The 26,309-nt window shown below is 36.6% G+C and overlaps 1 protein-coding gene across 2 annotated transcripts in view; it reads right to left on the bottom strand.

The window, feature by feature from the left end:
* LOC118014024 (alpha-mannosidase 2-like) overlaps positions 1-25,185 on the bottom strand; it is a 26,873-nt gene extending 1,688 nt beyond the window's left edge. The window contains exons 1-5 of one of the 2 annotated variants that reach the window (XM_035010021.1): positions 24,506-25,184; positions 15,769-15,942; positions 12,833-13,019; positions 8,351-8,528; positions 2,319-2,521 (exon numbers count right to left, since the gene is read on the bottom strand). In XM_035010021.1, coding sequence (XP_034865912.1) covers positions 2,319-2,521; positions 8,351-8,528; positions 12,833-13,019; positions 15,769-15,942; positions 24,506-24,587 — 824 coding nt within the window. In that variant the 5' untranslated portion in view covers positions 24,588-25,184. Of the gene's footprint in view, positions 1-2,318; positions 2,522-8,350; positions 8,529-12,832; positions 13,020-15,768; positions 15,943-24,505 lie in introns of both variants that reach the window. The other variant, XM_035010028.1, reaches the window with a different exon arrangement.
* Positions 25,186-26,309: the final 1,124 nt, after the last annotated feature.

The following is a 26,309-nucleotide window of genomic DNA, read 5'->3' on the forward strand; positions in this document are numbered from 1 at the left end:
ATCAGAGGATATGGTTCAAGACAGGTTTCGAAAAAGTTCTTTAAAAAGAGATATGGCTTGGGGTGCCTGGGTGGCTCAGTCGTTAAGCGTCTGCCTTCAGCTGAGGTCATGGTCCCAGGATCCTGGGATCGAGCCCCACATGGGGCTCCCTGCTCCGCGGGGAGTCTGCTTCTCCCTCTCCCACTCCCCCTGCTGTGTTCCCTCTCTCTCTGTGTCTCTCTCTGTCAAATAAATAAATAAAATCTTTAAAAATAAATAAATAAAATCTTAAAAAAAAGAGAGAGATGGCTTGATGAAGTAAAAAGTTTAAGAAGGTTCTTTATGCCAAACATATTAAGAAGGATGGAGAGAAAACCAAGGCAGCTTGAAAATGTATCACAATATAAGGAAAAGGATAAATTTAAAGTACTTAAAAAAAAAAAGAATTGTTTTAAATTTTGAAATAATTAGAAGATACTAAATAATCTCTGCCTTTAAATTCTAATCTTTCTAAAATTCATGGCAGGAGAAACACTAAGTTTGAATTAAAGAAATTGTGTATATATGTTCATCTATACCCATAGCACATATTCCTGGCTTTGCAAAGAGTACCTATACATATAGATATCCCAAAATGTAAAAAGGGGGTTTAAAAAATATTTTCTTCTTTATACTCTTCTATCCTATCCAAATGTTTTACAAATGAGCATCAAGATGAAATATCTATAATCAGACAATAAACTTACTTTCAAGTAGATTACATTTTGAAATTTGTCATTATTATGTTTTTTTGTCATTTTATTTTAAAGCAGAATTTTCAAAATATATTATTACTCACACTAAGTACTTCACCTTAAATATGTTCAATAAATTAAAATTGAATCAATATTTGTAACTCTTTGTCACTAAAAAATAGTTGACACTTTTAAAAAAGTGCAGTAGTCCAAAAGAATCTCTACATTACTTAGTACTTTCTCTGTTTTTATCATAGGTAGTTTAGAGTAACATAATAGAGAATTAATATTCTATTGGGCAAGAATGCATCAATCTCTCTAATATAGAAATACTATTTTATTACAAATACAGGAATATGTATCCATCTGGCACATTTGTGAATATCCCAAAAAAAAGGCAAAGATCAGGCTTTTGAAATAATGCTGACAGCAAGAAACAGTAAAAATAAAAAAAAACACACTACTATACCAAAGTACAACTCTGGGAGAAATTCATGATCTTTATAAAAGGGCTTTCCAAAATGTACTATTTCTACCAGTACACAGAAGAAGGTAGATATAACATGACTTTTTATTTTTAATACTGAGATTCATCATGAAAATTAATCATCATGAATTCATGATCTGAACTAAGCTGAAAGTGAACTCATCATGAAAATGAATTAAGCTCCCACGCTACACACACATAGAAAGAGCCCCAGGAGCCTCCAGGGTGGTTCATCCTTACCAAAAAGCAACAGGACCCACAAAGATAGCTACTAGCCACGTGTGATTATTTATTTACATTTAAATCAACTCAAATTAAAGGAAATTAAGAGTTCACTTCCTCAGCCACACTGGTCACATTTCAAGTGCTCAACAGTTACATGTGGCAAGTGGCCATACTAAACAGTGCAGAAAACAGAAACAGAAGATTTCTACCACTGCAGAAAGTTCTGTTGGACAGTGACTGAAAGTTCTACTGGACAACGCTGGTTAGAGCGTTTTTGTTTTCTCCTGACTTTTCTGCCTTCTCCCTGTCACTATGCTTTTTCAGCCAATCACTCTGCCGCCATCAGTTCTCATCTCTTTCAAGTTTTGCTCTTCTAAGCAGAGAATCACACCTATAGAAATATGTTTCAATAAATAAGAACTGAGGTGGAGCCTCTGAAGTTCTCCCACATATAAAATACATTAGTTTTAGATTGTGTACTTTGAGGCCCACATTTTAGCCACAGAGAGGCCCTATTTGTTCCTTGTGACCCTTGCTTGTTTCCAGCAATTTAGTCTGTCTGGCTACTGACCTGCAGACACACATAACAATGCCACTGGATATTATCACGGTGTGCAAACAATACCAGTAATTAATTAGAAACATATAAAACATAAGATACAGGAGAAAGTCTAATCAGATAAACTGCTTTTTCAGAACAAAAGCCCATATAATAATCTGATTATGCACTGGAGACATAGCTCTGATTGCATTAAAATTTCACAATTACATTAAACACATCCCAATACTGCATACATGTTGTATATTATGCAAAACTCTATGCTATGCTATGTGCTATGATCACATAAAAAAGGTGAATAATTAATGTAGCTTTCTAAACGTAAATTTTGTACCTTAGATGGGATTCCAATATCCTATCCATTCGTTTGTAGAAGGGTCTGGATGTAAAGTAGCCGCTCCAGTAATGATCGTCTCGGTCAGCATAAGTGAAAAAATCTCCACTTAGAACAGGGAACATGGAGTGGCTATTCTTTCTAATGGTTACATCTTCTTTATCCAGTGCATCAAAATAATCTGATAAAGTCCCAAACTGTATCTAATAAAAAAAAAAGTGACACTTATTCATCTCTACCTTAAAATTACTTCTAGCACTAAAACGAAAAGTTAACAGTAAATATTTAAGATGCGCTTTCCAGTTAAGATGAAATTCTAGCTCAGATTTTACAAAACTCAAAAGCAGGGGGAAAAATATACAGTAGCTCTTTCACTTGCATCAGGTCCCAAATTAAACTAAAATAAAACTTACACCCCTAAGGGGTTAGAAGAACTACTGAGATATACAAATCTGTGGATCTGAAAACACCTTACCAATCTCCAGAATTTCAAAGTGTGCAAGGGTCAGGGAATAGAATAATTCAGAGATGAATAAAAGATGGGAGGAAGCAGCAAAAATAAAACATTTACATACAGTTTGGTTAACCATTAAGTATTTTCATATGTCATATGCACATACACTCCCCTGGCCTCCCCATCCCCCTTGCTTGAGCTCTCATAAGGGAGACTTTAAGAACAGCAGGTCATTAAAAAAATGGACTTTCTCTACCAGCAGGTAACATTGAATAGAAGTAAAACACAAAGAGTGACAAGAACTGCAAGGTTGACTGCTCAAATGAAAAGGTCTTTTGACTAATGATTTAAATTACCAGAACATAAATCCATTTTTATGAGCCCAAGCTATTCCATAAATCAAAGGAAAAAAGAAGTATTATACCACACCATGTAAACAGATATTAAAAGGCAGTGTTTTTAGAGATAAACAGAGAATTTAACAGGGAATGTATTTCTTTGAATATTAAGATGCTATTTTTGTTGTTTCCTACCACACACAGATACACACACACACACAAACAGATACTAAAAGCTACTTTGATTCAATGTGGCAGAAAAATAATTAAGAGCAGTTAAAAACAGGGGCGCCTGGGTGGCTCAGTCATTAAGCATCTGCCTTCGGCTCAGGTCATGGTCCCAGGGTCCTGGGATCAAGCCCCACATCGGGCTCCCTGCTCTGCAGGAAGCCTGCTTCTCCCTCTCCCACTCCCCCTTCTTGTGTTCTCTCTCTAGCTGTATCTCTGTCAAATAAATAAAATCTTAAGAAAAAAAAAAAAAAGAGTAGTTAAAAACAGTGAGTAGCACTCTAGAAGAGTGGTTAAGAACAGCACAGAACCTGGATCCAGATAGCATTGGTTTGAATTCCATCTCTTACCATTTACCTAACAATGTGGTTTTGAGCATATTTATATATTGTCTCTGTGTCTGTGTTACAGCTAATAGGGTTCTAAGTAAAATGCTTAGAAACACAACTGGGAAATAATGGTCTAAGTTTTAGCTATCATTTTTCTATTGCAAAGGCAAAATTTCAGCTGGAAACATGATGATATTAGTAAGACAAATAGAAGTTATCATGTACCTGTGACACAATAAATTTTATAACAGCAAAATAGATAATTATTTCTAAATCCTTATGTTTACATCACAGAAAAGCAATTTTCAACAATATTACCTAGTCTTATCTTGGCTTCACCAAATACAATGTATCTTGGGCAAGTTAATATATTTGTGCCTCAGTTTCCTCATCTCTAATGGGGATAATTATAGTACCTACCAGAAAATGTTCAGAGAATTAAATAAGTTAACTAAAGTGAAGCACTTTAAAAAGTTAATAGCAGGGGTGCCTGGATGGCCCAGTTGGTTAAGCACCTGACTCTTGGTTCCAGCTCAGGTCATGATCTCAGGGTCATAAGATCAAGCCCCACATTGGGCTCTGTGCTGGGCATGGAGCCTGCTTAAGATTCTCTCTCTCTCTTTCCCCATCCCCACGCCCCCGCACCCCCAAAGTGCATGCTCTCTCTCTCTCTAAAAGAAAACGTTAATAGCAAATAGTAAGTACTCAAAAATTAAGTGTTATTTATTACTCACTTAACACATTCTAAGAAGCAGAATATAAGTGTGTGTGTGTGTATAACCATGAGGGTCACAAATGCAAAGAAATACAGCATTAACTTCAGGCCCAATAGTACAGACAAGCTCAGGGAAGTATACTGATAAAAGTACAAAAATATTCAACAATCTAAATTTCTGACTCACTTTCTCATCTATATAAAAAGGGATTTCTATGAGATAACAAAAATTCCCTTCAGTTTCAGATTTTAGGGAACTGTGGCATGCTACAGAGTTAATATTAACAACAAAGTATACCCTTTTAGAATATTGTAACTAATTTTTGGTATTAGCCAAGATGAAAGTATTTCCTTCTTGGCAATTGCCCCAGGCAAAGTTCATTTAAGTAGCCTGGTGAGCATTCTCACAAACTTAATTCAATCTCAAAGGACTGATAATATAATCCTGTATCTATCCTAGAGTAGTTTCAAAAGAAATTATTTAAGAGTGAATTTTTCTATAGTCTCTTGGTAGCTCAAAGTACGTATTCCAAATAACCAAAAAAAAAGTAGATGTTTTTTACTTCAAAAGGCAACAAATTATATCTTTAACATAACCTTAATCTTAAACATAATCAAACTCCTCTATCAGAGCAACATATGAGAAAAATACATAAATTGTTAAATAAGTGATGACCAATGGGTAACTGACTGGCTTGGTTGGTACAATGTCAATTTTTTAGCCATCTAAATTCAATTGCTTACTTGGGTTTTTCCTTTCATTAAAAGAAAATAATAAACTGAAGCTTCTGGCTTGGACAAAATAACTTCAAACATCCTACAGAGAACAGATACTAGATAAACCACAGAGAGAAAAAAAGCTTTTGTTTGAAGGTATGTAAGGACAATCAAAGCAGCCAACACTTGAGTGACAAAAATTCCAGAAAGAAAGGAAATGCATGAAGGTTACTGGGTACAAGGTTAGAATGCAAAAGTCAACTGTATTTTTATACATGGAATATACCACATTCATGGATGGCCTAATATTTGTAAAGAAGTTAACGGTACTCAAATTGATCTATAGGTTCAATGCAATGCCAATCAAAATTCCAACTTTTTTTGGTAGAAATTTAAAAATTGATCTTAAACCTATACAGAACTATAAAGAAAACCAATGTAATCTTGAGAAAGAAAACAAAATTAGAAGACTTATGCTATCAGAAATTAAGATCCATTCTAAAACTATAGTAATTAAGACAGTCTGAGACTAAATAGACAAAATTGAATAGAGTCTATACAAGAGCCACACAAATAGTTTCACTCAAAATTAATGAAAAAGATGATGCTGCAGTAAAGTGGGCACACTGGTCTTTTCAATAAATGGTGGTAGATACCCATATGGGCAAAAATGCACCTTGATCCCTGTCTTCATACAATTCACAAAAAAATCAATTCCAAACAGATTACAGACCTAAATATTGAAGGTAAAACAATAAAGCTTCTGGAGGACAGCTTCATAGGAAGCGTATTTTCATAATTATGGGGTATAAACAAAAATTTCTTAAGCAGAACATGACATGGAAAGGAAAATACTGTTATACTAGATTTAATTAAAACAAAGAATTTCTGTTTATCAAAAGACAGCATTAAGAAAGAAATTAAAAAACAGGCTCACATAGTGGGAGATAATATTTGCATAACGTTTATCTGAAGGAAGACTCAAACCAAAATATATAAAAGAGTTATAAATGGTACAAAATAAACAGACAACCCAATTTAAGGAAAAGTCATCAAAAGATTTAAATAGTCACTTCACAAAAGAGGATACCTAAATGGCAATAAACTTATGAAAAGAGGTTCAACTCATTAACTACCAGGGAAATATAAAATAAAACCATCATATCGATCATAAAAAAATAAAAATGAAAAAAAAATCCTAACAAAAAATTTGAGTAAGGAAGTACAGCAACTGAAATTGTCATACAATGCAACGACTAGTGCATCTATTTTGGGATACCATTTGGCAATATCTACTGAAGTTGAACATGTGCATACCCAGTGACCAAAAATTTCTATCCCATTTTATACCCACATAAATTTACATACATGTATATAAAAACATGCACAAAATATTCAAAATGACTTTATTTGTAATACACAAAAACTGGAAACAACCCAAATGTCCATCAATAATACAATGGACAAATCGTGATGTATTTATCAAATGGATATTAAAGATAATATACAGTATTAAAATTGAATATACTGTGGGGCGCCTGGATGGCTCAGTTGGTTAAGAAATCCAACTCTTGATTTTGGTTCAGGTCATGATCTCAGGGTCATGAGAATGAGCTTCACATTGGGCTCTGCACTCAGTACAGAGTCTGCTTGAGAGTCTCTCTCTCCCCTCCCCCTCCCCCCCCCCCCCCCCGCTCATTCAAATCATTGCCAAATCTTACAAAAGTAACCTTATTTTCCCTTCTATCATCATGGTTAGTGTTTTTTCTTTTGAAATGATACAAGAAGGAAATCTTAAGTATGTGACCCTGAGACCATGACCTGAACCAAAATCAAGAGTTGGATGCTTTTTAAAGTGACTTTACAAATTGCCCTACTGGGCAAAGAAGGAAATAGGTAAAATACAAAAATCAGTACTTTAATTCTTTAGAATGAGTGGTAGATCCTTTTATGGATCTCAAAACCATTCACTAGGAAGATGTACTTAGGGATAAAATACCCATCTGCATATGCCATCCCCTAAGTAAATGTTTGTGTATCAGCTTCATCTTTGAGGAGATTATAGAGATGATTTAAACATAGACCTAAAGTTCATAATTTGGTAGAAATTCAGTTGTAAGTATCTTGAATACACCTGGCAATTTATTTAAGTTTATTTAACTATTTAATATTATTTACATTTACTTAATAAACGTGAATTCTCCCTACATAAAATGTGACCTATCATCAGCTTTCTAATTTCCTAAACAGTAACATCTCTTCCTTTCTGTAGTATTTCCACAAATATTCTACTGTCTCATAGGTTAGTATGTGAATATAATAAACACATTGGGTAATTTTCTCATATAGGGTCTAATATAGGACTCTTGTTTGAATCCTGACTCATGAAACATATGCTTAAAAAAAAATGCCTGTATGTGATCAGGAAAATCTGAATCTATCTGGATATATGATAATATTGAATTATTGTTAATTTTTTAGAATAATAGTGGCATTATGATTGCATTTTTAAACAGAGTCCTTCTCATTTAGATACATACTGAAATGATTACAGATGAAACTACATGACTACTATTTCCTCCAAAATAATCCCTGGGAGAGGGTGAGAGAGGACAGTGAGGCACAGCTGAAGTGAGAGTGACCTCGAGTTGATCAATGTGGTAGCTGAGCTATGGATATGGGGAGGCAGGGGTCAGGGGAAGGGTACTTAAGTTGTTCTCAAAACTTTAGGGTACATTCAAAATTTTCCAAAAGGGGGAAAAAAAAAAGAGAAAGAACTACAGGTAAATGATTAATTTTGGAAGTCTTCTCAACTAAGAAAGAATGCTAGTGTATTCTCTGGACACAAGACATTCATTTGCAAAATTCATGACACGTTCATCTGCATTGCCCGTCACATTACTAAAATCACAAGGATGCAGCCGTCAGAGAAACAAACTTTTGATGCTGGTAGAAAAACAGGACATCACTGAAAACTGAAGATCACAACTTAGTAGGTGCATATTTACAACTACATAAAAGTAAAGTCTCTTTAATGCTGTAGGAATGGGGGGAAAGGGACAACTTCAGAAATGCAACTATAGTACTAGATAATTTTCCTCTTTAAGAACTACACTCTTACATACAAACTACATATTCTAGGAAATATTGGGATGTGGGACAAAGAAACTAAGGCTGTTGTGTTTTAGCCTCATTTAATAATGAAGGCTCAACTTCAAATACAGTATCATAATTAAATATTTTCAAATTACCTTAACATTATACTCAGGATGAGAATTCATATAATCAAAAAGCAGCTGATAATTCTTATACTGATGATCCCATTCTATGCGTTCACAGTAGCGAAAATCATCTCCTAGTGGGGCCAGGACAACTGTAGTACGGAAGAGCTTTGACTTCTTTCGGTACTGATCTAGAAGCATCTCAGCCCTACAAAAGAAAAAGGAAAATAAGAATAGTACTAAGAAAAGGACAATGGGGCAACTCATTAAAAAGTGTATTATGTTAAAAGAAATTGTTGTATATTTTACCTGTATTCTAGGTTAGTATGATTTATAAGGCAGATTTTTTAAAACTACTATACTAATTTTCATTATCCACTTAAAACATTCATAAATTTTGGGGTGCCTGGGTGGCGCAGTTGGTTGAGCATCCAGGCTTTTGGTTTTGGCTCAGTCATGGTCTCTAAGTCATGAAATCAAGCCCCGCATTAGGTCCTGTGCTCAGCGCAGAGTCTGCTTGGGATTCTTTCTCGCTCTCCTTCTGCCCCTCCCCTCTGCTCTTTCTCTCTAAAATGGATAAATAAATCTTTTTAAAAATATATTCATAAATTCTTACCAGAAAGAAAAACCCACAGTTTTCCAATGGATTATCCTTAGAGAAATAAAGTCACATACCAACTTTGACATAAAATTACTGGGAACATCAATGGCCTCCTGAAGCCTGGCCATAGACAGTGGATCCCAGATTGCCTGTATTTTAAAATAATTTAGTCCAAGAAGACAATAAGGATTTCTTATCTATATAAACTTTGAAGTTGGCTTTGACTCAAGATGCCTTTCTCTAATTTGATCTAAACTTGCCTGATTACACATAAAAAAATTAATAGTTTGAATGAAACCAATTATAGAACCTGATTTCCTCTTCAAAAGGAAGAAAAACAACTCACTTAACACCTGCCATCAATAAACTGGATATCTGTCAGTGTCCTTCTCAGGGCTGATCAACAGATAAAGTTTTGGAGATCAAATAGCTTTTTTGATTTCTACCTTCCTCAGATCTAACCCATGAGTCCAAAGGTCAGCTAAATACTAAATGTGCTGATGTGTTTTTATATTTCATATTATTCTAGTATTCTGCAGAAAACCTTTGGGGTTGAACTGCTGAATGCTGAACTGGGGTACCTTTTGAGGAAGTCTAGGAATACAAAGTATTTAAGAGGAATGGCTTATAAAAATGAAATTAAATAAGCGGATGAAGAACTCAGAGTAGTTCTCTATGTTTGTAATGCCAAGCTTAAGAAATCAGTGATAAATGACTAATGTGCTTTTTACCCAGTATTCCAATTTTCATTTCTAGGGTTATCGAGAAGTTCCAATTCACAATATAAAAACTTACAAAAGAAACTCAAAGACCATCAATAATGGAACGAAGTATTTTATAGAATTAAAAACATTTAACTAAATTTAGAAATTCACATGATCTTTTTATACTGATAGTCTCTGAAACTGCTTTGCAAATATTAAATTATTAGCAAAATTCAATAACTTGGTGAGTAAAATATAACCATAATGTTCTTACATAACATAGTTTTCTGAGATTAGCGTTCAGTAGAGTACTTAATTTTTACTAATAATTTACTAATATTCCACACTTAACCAAAAATAACCTTGGATTATTAGTTATAATTTAAAAAATACATGTCTAATGAGATTAATCAAATAGAAAGAAAAATAAGAGAAAAAAACCAAACATATAAATCAGATATGAGAAAGATACACTGTGACTGAGCATCCAATCAGATTCCCCTAGGCAACCAGCATAGAAAAGGATAAGTGATCATTTAAATGAATGCCAAGGTTTACTACTAGATATACCATATCTTGTGTGTATATGCATATGACACATAAGAGGAAAGAATCACAAACATTAAATGTGAGTCTTCCATTCAGCATCTGTCCTAACTCCCAAGCTCCTGCTCAGAAGGTGTCAACACGGAATTCAAGAGACCAATCTATACTACCTGGTAGAGAGTGGATATTCACTAAATACATTGTACACTAATGCCAAATGAAATGACCAATATCACACTTGAAGATGTGCAGCAGCAATCTGCTCTTCACTCCTACCAGGTTAGAAATGTCAACTTAACTAGAACCAAGAAAAAAAAAAATTTCCTAGAACATCCTGTATCATTTGACACATAAATCACCATCATATGTAAAATACGTTGTATGAGAACAAAAACTCAACGTGATAAAGAATGGTACCTCTTTATTTGCGAAGTAGAGGAACCTGCTGAACTAAACAGTACCAATTTTATCACCTGTAAATTGTAGTTAAATTTCATTTTCTTTAGGGTATTAAAAATCAAGTGCCACTAAGCTGGAATGCCCGTGTTTGCTCTCCATTAATCACAAAGTAAAAAGGACGGTGATACCTGGATGTGAAGTAACCAGTAAAGATTTCAAGAATTATAAGAAGTTTTTTAAAAAATCTACATAAGTATTAAATAGACTCTTTCATCTCTATGCCCCCAGGTGCCTGGAAATCACTTGCAGATTCACTGGAACTGACTGAGCACAAGGTATGTTCCTGGGGGGCAATCTTTGTAGTGTCAGATGGGACACAGCAAAAGGATTACACAAAATAGCTTCCCCCCTCCAATAATGCACTTTAAACAGGTACTCTCAGCAACACCCAAGAAAAGAAAAAGAGGAGCCTCACAAGGTCTTTGGTGCACTGGGAGTCCCCAGTTAAAGCATCTGGTTACCTTCAAAGAAATTCCCTATCTCTGACCCCCTGAGCTACAGAACAGCGTATGCTGCCTAGCTCTATACCTTTTGCCACATAATACACTGGATTATTCTCCTCCGCCTAACTAACCTAAGCCCAGAAAGCACGCTATTCACTCTTCCTCACTGATCTTCACTGCTGTAGGAACCAATAAAATGAAACCAGGTTGATCCCTAATCTTGGGACAGTTTTTCAAAAGAACTATAAAAATCAGATTTTGCTGGAAGCGATCTAAGGCTTCAAGAAGGCTGCCATGTTAAAATACTTTTGTGTGTGCCAGAGTGAGGGACCCTCAATGAAATATTTTATGGCCACAAGGACTGACTCAAGGCAGAGACTCAATCTCACCTTCTCCTTCCAGTTTTTAAAGAAGCAATTTTTAAAATAAATAGACTTGATAGTGCACAGTGCAAAGATCTTACTTTATTTAAAAGGCTTTATCATTGTGCTTCGAAACCACCTGGGGGCATGGTTATGTTGGCACCCTATTCTCATTTTGTTGGGCTGGAGATTTTTTGAAAGCTCCCTGGGTAATGTGGGCAGCCATGCTTGGTAACTACCGACCTGCCTCATCCTTGCCCATTTAACCCTCCTGTGGAACGCAGGATGCCTGGCTTCTTCTTAGCAATTCACACGAGCGTGGAGTTCCCAAAAACCATCAAACTTAGAAATGGCAAAAAAAATTGCACATAATTATTGTTATACAATTAGTGTACACAATATGATGAGTTTAAAAATATTCCTACACTCGTGTTGCCATCATGTTATTGAAAATTTTTTAAGGATAACATGTACAAGAACCTAGGCAGAGTAGGTTTTCAGAAACCAGAAATTCCAGGGTCTTAAAAACAGTTAATGAATGTTGTGGTTTCAGAATTTATGGCTGTCATCCTACTTTAACTGTTTATAGCTACCCCCCTCACTCTCAAAAATCTCCTCATGTGTTTAATAAATAACACGATCGATCTAAAAAAATAAAATAAAAGCCTGTATCATTTTTCTGCCAGAGGTGAGTGGTTTATATTGCAACACAATGTTTTATTTAAAGGCATGATACACCAGTAATTTTTAAGTGAAGAAATTAAACTTTAAAAGCAAACAAATGACAAGTATAGGTAATGAGATGCTTCCGTCATGAGCATAATTTTCTTCCTAAAAAAAATGATTCATCCCTTTTTTATTTAAGTAATTATCTTTAAGTATAAATATTCCTAATTAAAAATTGTCTGTAAGTCAAAAATATCAGAATGATCGAAAGAGTGTATTCATCAGAGCTGGGCAGCATCCATTATTATTGAAATTGTATTAAAAGAACAGATAATTATACTCTTTATGTGTTCCATTTCAATAAACCTGTTTTTGCAGTTGGGTTGCTTTTCTTACCAATGTATACAATAGAGACCAGAAGTTTTATTATCAACTAAAGTATGTGAGATCAATCAAAAGCAGCAGAAGGCTTTTATAATGAGGGCAAAGGAGAGGGTAATAACAGACTGTTATAGGTTCTCCATTGTATATTGATCAACTGTTGTTCATTTTCCATTAAGTTATAACACATAAAAGGCACAGTCAAAGCTCTGCATTTTTAAGTTGCTTTAGATCTGGTTGAATAAGTACCTTGAGCATGGATAATGTTGGCTACTGAACCCTTTAGCAAAGAGCAGCAGAGTTGTTGCTTTGCTCAAGATGCTGTCTTAATGAAATGCATATTTTCATACCTCTTTTGGACATTTCCAAGATGTATTGTTTCTGGGGGGACTCCCCAGGGACAACCAAATCTGCCTCCGGGAAGCCGTTTAAAATCAAACTGGCAGCATATTTTAGGATCAGGTCCGCACGTATGAGGGATGTCATAGCTGTAGAAAGGCATCATGTGGCAAAAAATATCTGTGCCAGATCCCAGATCTAAAATAAAGAGCCAACAGACAAACCTGGATTTATAAATTGTGTTTTCCCAAAACTGTTCAAAATGCCAGTACTTTCTACATATATAATGCAAGTTCCACCCTAAATCTACAACCTACTTAACTACTACTCATACATAAACTCCAGTGGCATTTAAAGACCACCAGCCTGAAGGAAGAGACTCACATCTCAGTCTCTCTCTACCTCCTCTATCTAAACTGAGCAGAGACCCATCACGGACCAGCGTGTGCTGGCCTGGAAAGATACAAACGAACAGAAGCAAAAGTTATCCCTGGCTCATCCAAAAATATGGGCTGTGTCCATCCCTGGCTGCCAGCTCCTTGCCACATCTGTCCCCACATCAGTAACGGGACACACTGGGGAAGACCATGACACTAGCCGCAGAGGAAAGGAGAGAAGGAGAGAGGAAGAGAATAAAAGGAGGAAAGGAAGAAGTAGGGAGGCTTGTGAGAATGCTGGGCAAATTCCTATCTATTTCTCGCTGTGAGGAGAAGAAAGGGCAACCGGAAGAGTTCACAGAGTCTCCCCGTTGTTCACCAATGAAGAGCCACTGGGACTTTTCACCAAGAAAGCAGCACAGGACAAGGGGAAGTACTTCTTAAAACCAAAACAAACAAACAAACAAACAAACCCAAGAATAAAAACGAAGCAAACAAAAAATATACTGAAAGGGAGCACTGGTTCCTGATGCAGAACTGTCTTTAATTAAATCCCCAATGCCAGCAAGTGTTGTTATCACTGCCCTTGAGAGGTCAGATCAGAAGCCTACCACCCAGTGATGGAGGACTTGAGCAAGCGTTAAAAATGGTTACCTTTTAGGCTCCTGACCTGTAAATACCTCTCCCTCTTTATTTATAAAGTGTGGATTTCTACTTTTCAGCAATGGGTTATGTGCTGCTTTTATGACAAAGACAGACACAACAACGAAAACAAAAAAGCAACACGCACGTTTTAAAAAATGAGAATACCTCCTTCATTAAGAACCAGAACACACAAAGAAGCTCAAATGAGTTCCAAAACATAATTTTGAAGCAACATGTTCAAATCTATCTGGTAAGTGCTAAAATATTCCAGTTCTATCTCATACTCCATTTAGTTAATTACCAGCTCTTTTCCAAAATTTAAAGCTTTTATAATTTGTATATTTTTGTGCTGTCAGTTGCTTCACTGAATCACACTCGAGTGTGACATCACGGATGCTGGTCACTAATGCTTGCTAACCGCACAGAGGCCCTCGGTGACAACTCTTCTTCCCTTCTCCCGTAGATCAAAGACACTCAACAGCCCCACCCCTTCGCCTCACCCATACTATTTAGCAGCTCATTTACACGTTTCAGTTTATCTGCTGCTGTTGGTCTTGTCTTTCATCAAATTAAGACTATAATTTCCTGATAGGCAAGGAAGTTTTCTGTATTTCTTCCAAGCATGGTATTAAGTACATAAAAGTACTCAGTACTTTCTTGCTGATTGGTATTTATGGGCAATTTGAATGTAGGCAATACTGTTAAGTAGGGCCTCTTCAAATTAACAATCCCTTTTTTTTAATTAATATGCTCTTTGCATTTGATCAAACTATACAGGATATAACCCCCTACAAGTTCTCGTTTTCCCTACAGGTTTTAATTTCCAGAATAAAAAATTATATAGTTAATCTCTTTCCTTATTGAAAAAACAGCAGTACGTATCAGGAAGTTACTGTCTAGATTTACAAACGATTTTTTGAAAACACTTAAGGGGGGATCTAACTTACACAGGAAAACAAGTATGATGCAATGCAGTAATTTCTGAACATTGTTTTAGCAACGAAACCCTTTTTGTGGATGAAATCTTACTGAAAGCCCAGTACCGGGAAAGCAGTGAATGGCGGGGGCTTAAAAGCCTGGGCTTCTGAACTACACAAAGCTGGATTCAGATCTCGCCTCTGTACCTACTACCTGTACAACTTTGGCAAAAGGCTTCACAGCTCTAAGCATCCATTTCTTCACCATTTAAAAGGGATAATGAGAGAAGAGAAGATAAAGGATAAAGATCTAGTGAGAGAGCAGATATAAAGCATACAGTACAATGCATGGCCCAGAATAAAGAACTCAATAAAGAAAAAGAAATAATAAGGTATTCTGAATTAAATGGGGGTTGGGAAAGGCAAAAACCTCTCAAGAAGCCTAAATCTTGTCTCCTTCCCACCCCTCAGCAAAGAGCTGTAGAAGTATGACCTTGGGAACACCTGTGCACCCACAGAATACAGCGTGAAAACAAGCAGGACAGGTAATAGGAGGGCTGTTCAGGAGGACAGGATTAATGGTTTAAAAGGCAATTCTTACTAGATGCAGAGACAGGAAAGACAGAAGGAGGAAACACAGGCTGAATGTGAAATAAAGGACTGGATATAAGTTCTCACACATGTTCAACTTTGTGATAAAACAAGTCCTTTTCAAAACAGAAGCATGTAAAAGCATTATTTGCAAAAGACTAATTCCTTACATTTATTTACTTCCTTTAGGCATAAAAAAGAATCCACAGTGTTCTATAGATAAATATCCTCACCACTGCTTAAGAGAATCTTAACACCAATACACTGGGAAAAAAATCGTAAGAACGTATATCTTGAAGCAACCTAATTTTCAAGACTGACACTCTGAATAAAGCCCGTAACAGGAGGAGTTCATAACCCTTATGAAATAACATCTAGGTCAAGTGAGATCTTCCACTTTCATCACACCCTACGTACCCCAATTCTGTCTCCAAAAAAATTCCAGCGTTTTATGCAATGCAAAATGTTTTTTAACTGCATAATGAACTCTCTGAATAAGCATGTGAGAAAATCCGGCGCGTTTGAGGAGATAAGCCATTGTTGGTGAATGTCCAAAAGGATCAATAGACCAACCGGACCGAGGTTTCACTCCTGTCGATAAAGAAAATAAGTGTTATTTTTTAAATTGATAATGAAACGAAAAGAAGTCACAATCCATTCAGAGCCATCAGAGTTCTATGGTATTCTGGGTCTGAGGACAAAGCATCTGCCCAGCATTCCCCTTTAGCATACGTTCCCAGCAGGGCTCCCAGACGGGAGGATGCTGCCGCTGCCACGTCTTCTTCCCAGGCAGAGGAATCGCACTAGAGGTTAATCAACTGGCACTGAAATCAGCACTCTGCCATCTCATAGATACTAGAAAGCTCCTGCCATTTAATGGAGCTAGAGAAACAAACAGGACCTAGCCCCCATCCTTCTAAGACCTCACAGTCTTGTTTTCCTTTGAGGTGGATAACCCAGCAACTTGCTATGTAATAAGGAAAAGTAAGCTAACTTATTTCAACCTGGACTCCTCAATCCCAATGTTAAGGAATTTTCAGGCTGTCTTTCATACCTCACAATAGCTTCAAATCATCTTTTTATACAGTAGCAGAAGTGACCAAAATAACTGCACCATATTTCATTAAATCTTAGTGAAATATAATAAAATTGTAATATAATATAATGCTGGTACTTTCTCTCTACCCAGAAAGGATTAATGGAATTTTCCACAACTGACTAACAGCAACTGTTAAGAGCCATTGACTAAAGATATAGCTCAATTTCACATAGGGTACAATGTAAAAAATAAACATAATAAATGTAAAGACTGGAATTAATGAAAGAAGACTAGTCATCTGGCATTATACAAATCTGATCTTTTATTTATTCAGGATACTCAAAAGCAAACTTGTACATGCAACCTATAGAAATCTATAGACGTAGTATTACTATGCGCATTTTTTTCAAACACCTGGTTAGCACTTCCATATACCTAGACTATGAGAGGTTCTAGGATTACAAAAATGAGTTTATCTTGATCCTGACTGCACAGAATATCATGCAAATAGGTGTAACACAGAGTATCAGAATATGGAGGGGAGGGAAGAACTCTGTAGAACAATCTTGAAGATGAACACAGAGCTGGGAAGCCAGCAAAGGAGACTGAGGAGAAAAAGTCAGAACTCTCAGAGGACCAAGAATATGTGTCAAAACTCAAAGAACTGATCACATATTTTTGCGTTTCACATATGTAATTCACCTCTAAAAACTGTAAAGAAACCTTTTTTAAAAATATTTTATTTATTTGAGAGAGAGAGAGAGGGAGAGATCACGAGCAGGGGGGAGGGGTAAAGGGTGAAGCAGACTCCCTGCTGAGCAGGGAGCCTGATACAGAACTTGAACACAGGACCCTGGGCCAAAGGCAGATGCTTAACTGACTGAGCCACCCAATTTAGCTCATATTTCTGTGCTGTCAGTTGTTTCACTGAATCACACTCAATTTAGTATTTTTGGTTTTTTGTGGTGGTATGGTTTAACAATTCTGGAACTACTTTTCATGTATTCTAAGGTTGAGCAAATTAAGACCAGGGAGCCAGGGTTCACACTGTTAAGGAACTACCAAATATGTAAATGTGGGAGAGCAGAATGTACTTTAGAACCCTGACTTGAAATAGGAGGTATCAGCACTAACTTACAGTTTTGTAACACACACCCACACCCACACCCACACCCACACCCATTTTCTAGCTCTGCCCCAGGAGGGCCTAGATACAGTAACACCTCAGGACCAATGAGCACACCTTAGCTTCTAGATGATGACTTCTAAACACTATGCTCTATTAAAAATAACCTTAAAGAAATGGCTCATCCCAGGACGGTGGCTGGGAAAATACAAAAAAAGCCTGGAACATATACTTACAGCATAAAGTAAAGAAATGGTCAAAGAATCATAGGAACATATTAAAATAACTCAGGAGACAGCCTGTAGGGGCTTCCACTATCCAAATGTGTGACAATTGGGGCATCAAAATAAACAATGATAGTACTGGGTTATAACCCATTGAATAAAATAAGAAGCCACGAGCTCCATGAGCCCTAAATAAAAAGAAAATAAAAAAAGAAATAGGAAATAAAGGAAAACAAAAAGGAAAGGTATATTCCTTTCAGTAGAATGCCAACTAATAATTATAGAAGGAATGACAGAATTAGAAAACCATCAATGGATCCTAAAAGTACAACAGGCAAGTTTGATGAGGAACAGGATATTTAGCTAATCTCAATGTGTCCCCCACAAATAAGTTATTAATTAAAGAAGAAAGATGTAACAGTACAGCAAAGAAACTTAAGAGACCCAAATTAAGCAACTGACCAAGGCTAGCAGCACCAGTATTAGAACAGGGAGACATCATGTGCCTCCTGACAGGATGCACTGAGGCCAACAGAACATCACTGCAGTGATATTCGAGCAAAAGAAGTAGATTGGTTTAGGGGCACCTGGGTGGCTCAGTCGGTTAAGCGACTGCCTTCAGCTCAGGTCATGATCCCAGGATCCTGGGATCGAGTCCCACATCAGGCTCCCTGCTCAGCGGGGAGCCTGCTTCTCCCTCTCCCTGCCACTCCCCCCCTGCTTGTGCTCTCTATCTCTCTGACAAATAAATAAAATCTTTAAAAAGAAAAAAAGTAGATTGGTTTAGGTTAGGAAGGGGGGAAGAAGGGAGGGAAGGAAGGAAAGCAGGAAGGAGGGAAAGAAGGAGGGAGGGAAGGAAGGAAAAACAACCTGAAGCTAATCGTGAGGAAATGGACATACTCAAATAAAAGGACTTCCTACAACAAAGTCCTGCACTCCTCAAAAATATCAAGGTCAAGAAATTTTTTAAAAAGGCTGAGGAGCTAGCTGTTCCAGATTAAAGGAGACTGAAGAGATGTGATAACTAAATGCAACACATGAGCATGGTTGGATCCTGGACTTCAAGGGAAAAAAAAAAGCACCTTTTATTAAAAAAAAAAAAATGCTATTGAGAATTTGAATATAGCCTATGAATCTGATTACAGTATTATATCACTGCTAACATTCTGGATTTGATAACTTTCTTCTGGTTATATAAGAAAATGTCCTTTTTTTTTAATTTAACTTTTTTAAATTTTGTTATGTTAATCACCATACATTATATCATCAGTTTTTGATGTAGTGTTCCATCATTCATTGTTTGCGTATAACACCCAGTGCTCCATTCAATACGTGCCCTCTTTAATACCCATCACCAGGTTAACCCATCCCCCCACCCCCTCCCCTCTAGAACCCTCAGTTTGTTTCTCAGAGTCCATAGTCTCTCCTGGTTCGTCTCCCCCTCCATTTCCCCCCCTTCATTTTTCCCTTCCTGCTATCTTCTTTTATTTTGACATATAATGTATTATTTGTTTCAGAGGTACAGGTCTGTGATTCAACAGTCTTACACAATTCACAGCACTCACCATAGCACATACCCTCCCCAAAGTCTATCACCCAGCCAGCCCATCCCTCCCACCCCCTACCACTCCAGCAACCCTCAGTTTGTTTCCTGAGATTAAGAAGAAAATGTCCTTATTTTCTTAGAAAACACACAATGAAGTATTGGAAGATAAAGAAAGAAGATGCCTCCAACTTACTGTCAAATAGTTCAGAAAAACATGCATTATGAATCTAAGTACAGGACATATGAAAGAGCCCTTCCCAGCTGTCATGCAGCTTTTTATAAGTTTGAAATTATATCAAAATTAAGTTATAAAATAATAAAGGATTGCAATGTCCCAAATAACAAGGGCGGAATTAGCTTACAAATGAGAGTAAAAATCACCATCAAATTCTACAGTGATGTCAGATTTTAGCAACGTTAGGGATGTTTTCCCTATCAAACTCACATGATCCACAGGAGCAGCAACCTAGCTGCAGTGGACTTAAGAGTCCCTGGGAGGTGATGATACAGAAAAGGAAGAATGTAAACCATATTTTTTAAAACTCTGACATGAAAGGAGGTGAGAGCTAGGCAGAGACCTAGAAAGGACCCCAGTATCCCACTAGGGTTTTCCTTGGTATGGTAAGTACTGTTTTAAAAGGGGTAAGGGGCAAATTTAGGTAAAAGCGCAGCATAAAAAAGCGCCAAAGTTTTATAAAGGGTATGTCTGCCAATAATACCAGGAAAGATCATGAAAAAGATTTTGTGCCATCAAGCAAGATTATCAAAATACATAATAAAGTAAAAATTGTTAGGAAAAATGACAAGAAATGGTCATTAAAAAGAATAAAATACACCCCTCAATTTTTGACAAACCTAACAGACTTAAAAATTAGAAGAGAAGTAATATGAATAATATAATTAGTCACTGGATTATTCCAAGTACATTTAATATTAAAGCTTAAGAGAAGTCAGGGAACAGTTAGAAAAACAGGTATTTTGGGCAAAAGACAATGTTGGTAACTCAAACTTCAAAAAGTTTATGATATTTTGGGCAAAAGATAATCTTAATAACTCAAACTTCAGGTTTATAATGATCATATTTGCATAACAGAGGTCACAAAAGCAGAAATTAACAAAAAACAATTTAAAAAGCATTCCATGACCAAATATAAAGTATCCAAAACAACATGCTGTTGTTCTAAATTGCTTAAAAAACAAAACAGAACATGAATTTACAAAATGCAGCCAAAGCTACAAAAAGATATTCCATTTCTCAAATGTGTCCATTATCTAAATGTAAGAGCTAAAAACCATAAAGTTCCTAGGTAAAAACCACAAAGTAAATCCTATGACCTTAGGTGAGACAATGGTTTCTTAGCTGTGACATCAAAACACAAGTGACAAAAGAAAAACTAAAATGGACTTCATCAAAATCAAAGCTTTTGTGCATCAGAGGACACCTTCATGAAACTGAAAAACAACCCACAGAATGGAAAAAAGTATTGGCAAATCATTGTCTGACAAGAAACTAGCGTCAAGAATATACAAAGAACTCTTACAAGTCAACAATAAAAAGACAAAGAACCCAAATGTAAAAATAGCCAAATAATTTGAACAGACATTTCTCCAAAGAAGATATATAAATAGCCAATACACACATGAAAAAACGTTTAACATCATTAGTCTTTAGGGAAATGCAAGTCAAAGCCACAATGAGGGACCATTTCATACACACTAGCATGGCTAAAATAAAAAAGACAATAACAAATGTTGCACATGTAGAGGAATTAGAAATCTCATACATTGCTGGGGGGGAATGTAAAATGGTGCAGCCATTATGGAAAACAATTAGGCAGCTCCTCAAAATGCTAAACACAGAGCTACCATATGACCCAGCAATTCCATTCCTAGGTATAAACTCAGAAGAAATGAAAACCTATGTCCTCACGAAAACTTACGCTAGTGTGGGGTAGGGGGATGGGGTAATTGGACAGTGGTCATTAAGGAGGGCACTTGATGTAATGAGCACTGGGTGTTATATGCAAGTGATGAATCACTAAATTCTACCCCTGAAACTAATAATACACTATATGTTAACTAATTGAATTTAAATTAAAAAAATATATTTGCTGGGGAAAAAAAAACAAAAAACAAACAAACAAAACCTTACACAAGTGTGTATAGCAGCATTATTCACAGTAGCCAAAAAGGGGAACACTCTAAATGTCTAGCAACTGAAAAAAGGAGAAACAACTGTGGTCTTTCCAAACAAAATAGTATTATTCAGCTATAAAAAGGAATGAAGGAAGCACTGATACATGCTACAACATGAATGAACTTGAAAACATCGTGCCAAGTAAAAGAAGCCAGTTACAAAGGCCATATTGTATGATTCGGTGTATGTAAAATGTCCAGAAGAGTCAAATCCATCCACACAAAAAGCAGGTGAGAGGGCTCCTGAGTGATTAGTCGGTTAAGCGTCCAACTCTTATTTAGGCTCAGGTCATGATCTTAGGGTCCTGAGATTGAGCCCCATGTCAGGCTCTGTACTCAGTGGGGAGTCTTACTTGGATTCTCTCTCTCCCTCTGCCCTTCCTCTGCCCCCCCCCTCCTGTCTCTAAAATACATGAATACATCTTAAAAAAAAAAAAAAAAGTAGATTGGTGGTGGCATGGGCCTGGGGCAGGGAAGGGTGGAGTCAAGAAAGGAGTGTGACTATTAATGGGTAAGAGATTTCTTTTGGGGATGTTGAAAATGTTCTAATAGAGGGTGGCAACGGTTGCACAACTCTGTGAACAGACTAAAAACTACTGAGTTGTATACTTTAGGTGGATAAATTTTATGATATTGGAGACAATACAATTTTAAGAAGAAAATTTATGCTGAGCAAAAACTGATGGATCCAAAGGAGTCAGTCCATATATACGAAGTTCTGAAACAGGCAAAAATAATCTACAGTGATAGAAATCAGAGAGCAGTTGGCTGCAGGAGAGTTGAGGAGGATGAGGGAACTTTCGGGGGTGATGAAAAAGTGGCTTAACTGGGTATATATATTTGCCAAAACTTGAACTCTATAGTTAAGATTTGCATGTTGCACTGCATAGAACTTATATGTCAATAAAAGCTAAACATAAAGAAAAAAATCCCCAAACTGAAGTTTATAAAAGAAATATTCCTGGTTTAGAACATAATTATTTAAGAAAAGTGGCACTGTGTAGGGGGTCCCTAAGTCTGCCACCCCCATTTAGTGAGCTGTTAAGAAAATGTACAGGACTCGGCATATGGTCATACTCACAGCTATGACTTATTACAGTGAAAGGACACAATGCAAAATCCACAAAGGGAAAAGGCACAGGGGGCACAGTGTCCACGGGAAACCAAGCACAAGCTTCTAACAGTCCTTTCCCTATGGAGTCACAAAGGATGGGTTCAATCCCTCCATGTTGTGACAACAACTGAAACAACTGTGACAAAAGTGAAATGCTATCAAACAAGGAAGCTCCTGAAGAGACTCAGCGTTCAGGGTATTTGTTGGGGGCTGGTCATGGAGGCATCCTCAGCCTAGCAGTACATATTAAGATTCTGGACTTCCAGAAGGAAAAGAACTCAATACATGATCACAGTAGCATCTGTGATTAGCATAAACTACATTGTTTTTACACAGTTTAAACACAGTGAAACAATTCCACAGTATCTGTGTGGTAAGGATAGATGTTTTTATTGGACTTACTTCTTGGCATTTCTATTTTTTTCCTATTTAAAATTTTTTTCTGTGTTAGAGATAAAATCCCTGCCATCCCCATTCATTCTTTCTTTATATTTTGGAATAATTCAAACTTAAAAGAAAAGGTTTAAGAAAAATATGAAGAACTCCCATAAACTCCTCCACCAGATTTACCAATTATTAACATATTTGCTTTACTTTTTCTTTTGCCATATCATTGGTGTGATTGTTGTTGTTATTAGAATAAGCTGCAGATATCACGCCTGTACACAAAAAAGAGATAACACAGGAGGTCTGAAAGTGCTATCTTTAGAAAGGTCTTGCTTGGAAGGTTTGCCCTTGGCTGGTGTCTGGGGACCTGGATTTCCTAAATGCTACAAAATTGTACTCAGATATGAAATATTTGAAAAGAATTACATACCACATTGCAGGATGCAAATACTAGGTACTGCAAAGATTTAAATGAGTCCCATGTTCTTACCAGTTGTAGTGAACACCTGGTTTTATCAGGGCAGTGTCCTCTTCCCCATGTCTTGTGGTAACAAGATCCCTCTTTCCCATGGAGGACCTATTCACATGGTTCCAGTGGAGCGGACCATGCCTTCCACAAACCCCTCTCCCGCATGACCATTTCCAATAAACTGACTAGGGCTTGATGATTTCAGCCCCTATACCTCTGGCCACAGAAACTGGCTCAGAGTTATGCACTTAATCCAAAGTGAGACAATTAGGTAAGACATTAAGAAAAACTTCTACTGATTAGACTGGGAAGATGAGAATCCTAGTTGCCTATGGCCCTCTTACTCACCATGTGAAGAGAACCAGGAGAAGACTAAGGCCATGCAAAAATAAGCAGAGCCAAGTGGAGCCTGGGTGGCTCAGTCGACTGAACATCCGATTCTTGATTTCAGCTGAGGTTATGATCTCAGGGTTGTGAGATCAAGCCCCGAGTAGGGCTCCATGCTGGGCATGGAGACTGCTTCAGATTCTCTCTTTCCCTTTCCCTCTGCCCCTCCCCCACCCTCTATCTCTCTCATAAATAAATAAATAAGCAAGCAAGCAAGCAGAGCCAAAAGAGATAGTGTCCAAACAATATAATCCAACTTTACCTGAACCTACCGTACCTCTTGAATTCTCAATGACAAAACTAATACCTTCCTTTCGTTCTTCTTTTTCTTTGGCAAGTAAATTAGGTTTTTGCCTCTTCTAACCAACAGTCTTAACTAATATAAAATTAAAATCCCAATGGGATACTGTTAGAAGAAAATTATTCTAAAAATTAATAAAAACAGTACACAAAATAATAGATTACAAAGTAGATGACACTAAAAGTGACCACATTATATTTATGCAACTTAGCTTATGATGGAGGAAACATCATAAATTAATGAAGGATAAAAAAAATACTGGGAAAATCAGTTATTTAAAAAAATAAAATAGAGCCTCATCTCATGTTCCCCAAAATTAATTGCCCAAAGTAGTCCAAATGAAGGAGAAAGACGTCAATACATACCTAGATTTTTTTCCAGCCACTGATGTCCTTCAATTAGTTGGTCAATTAAGGCAAAATAATGTGGAGCAGCTTCATCAGGCATAACCCAGCCACCTGTCACAATTTCAAACTGACCATTCTGTAGCAAACTAGAGAGAAAATAAATATAGGAGTTTACAATAACATATACAAGAAAAGTTCAAATAAAAGATTTAAAATAGCGTAAACATCAGGGACAGCCCTTAAGCAAGTATAACCATTACTTACATGAGTTACTAAAAAAGTTTTTTAAACCAGGGAATAAATTTCAACTTTGGGGCCCTGGTGATAAAACATCCTTAGTGAAGCGTGTGTGTGTGACCCTTCCTTCCTAGGCAAAGCCTCTGCAGGTCACTTTGGAAGTTCCTTTTCATAAGGTTATAATCTCCCAGACAACTTCAAAGATCCTGATGTCAGGAGACACATCTGATTTATTTCTGAATCTTACAAAGCACCTAGCAAAGTGCTTTACTTGCAGTATGTCCTGAATGTTTACTGGAGGGCTGTCGTTTTAAGCATGATATTTGTTTCAATATACCTATATTGAATATCAATATTTATTTTAGTCCTTCTGACAATGGTAAGTTAATCATGCAAACTACACAAAAGTAATAATAATAAAGGTAAAGCCAGTAAATAACATATGCCTCTGGGAATACAGAAAACATTATAAAGCACTTTGCTCCAGATTGTTAAAATGTGTCTATATAGTTTATTTTACATTACTGAGTGAAAAGCTCTAACATTACCATTATCTGTCCATTGGGTACTCCTTTGCCATAATGCCATACAAGGTAACTAGATTCCCCACCCCTGGAACAACTGAATTGTTACAAGAAGATCCCTTCCTCCAAAAAAAAACCAAAATCGCAGACTATTAAAAATTTGAAGAAGTACCTGAGGAAGTATAGAGGTCAAGAATTTAAGCAAACACCTTAAATGCCATAGACTTGTCAGTCTGCAGTAAGATGGCTTGAGAAATTGTGTAGAATTCCAGAAAGAAAAGCAGCTTTAATAAGGATACACATCACCGGATACCTACCCTGAACAGCCGAGTACCAAGCCAAATTTTGTTGAAGCAGCCCAGAGGCATAGAAGATAAACGTTTCCCTACAAAGCCTATAACAGAATCCACTACATTAACACAACATCTGATTTACTCAAACATATGCATAACCATACAACCAGTGAGAGAGTGGATAATGGACACAAATTTTAAAAATGAATGAATAATTCCTTGTATAAAATTTTTAAATGTTAATTTAATCCTGTATTGCCATGGGAATCACCAACTAACATAATTTCACATGGACACTATGATGGCTCATTATAGTGTCTAAAAAAACCCAAATGTCCAGTCAAACCTTAGATTCTCAGAGGCCCAAATCAAGAACTTAACAATATACAAACTGGGAATCTCCAAAAACAAACAAACAAAAAAACCCCACATTTCTTTAAGAACACAACTAAATCCAAGGCTATTTTATCCTATTCTTACTGTCAAACTGCTTCCAGTCAGTTCTCTTTCTTATCTTTCTGGTGATTGCCAGATTTAGCCACACTCTGGAGGCCTTGGCCCAGACCCAGCTCTTAAGTCTTATGACCAGTACGTGGAAGCCTGAGACGTCAGGACAGATCTGGGATTTAAACTCTGGCCATCAATATAGAAACGTGGCTCCTTATCTCAGCACTCCAGTAAAGAGATCTTTTGGAAAATTTCAGAAATAAATTGGTCAAAACAAAGTCTTTGCTGCTTCTGAACAGTTAATAGAAATTACAGATTAAG

This window comes from Mirounga leonina, unplaced genomic scaffold, assembly GCF_011800145.1.
Source record: "Mirounga leonina isolate KUSES-001 unplaced genomic scaffold, KU_Mleo_1.0 Mir_101795, whole genome shotgun sequence".
NCBI lineage: Eukaryota > Metazoa > Chordata > Mammalia > Carnivora > Phocidae > Mirounga > Mirounga leonina.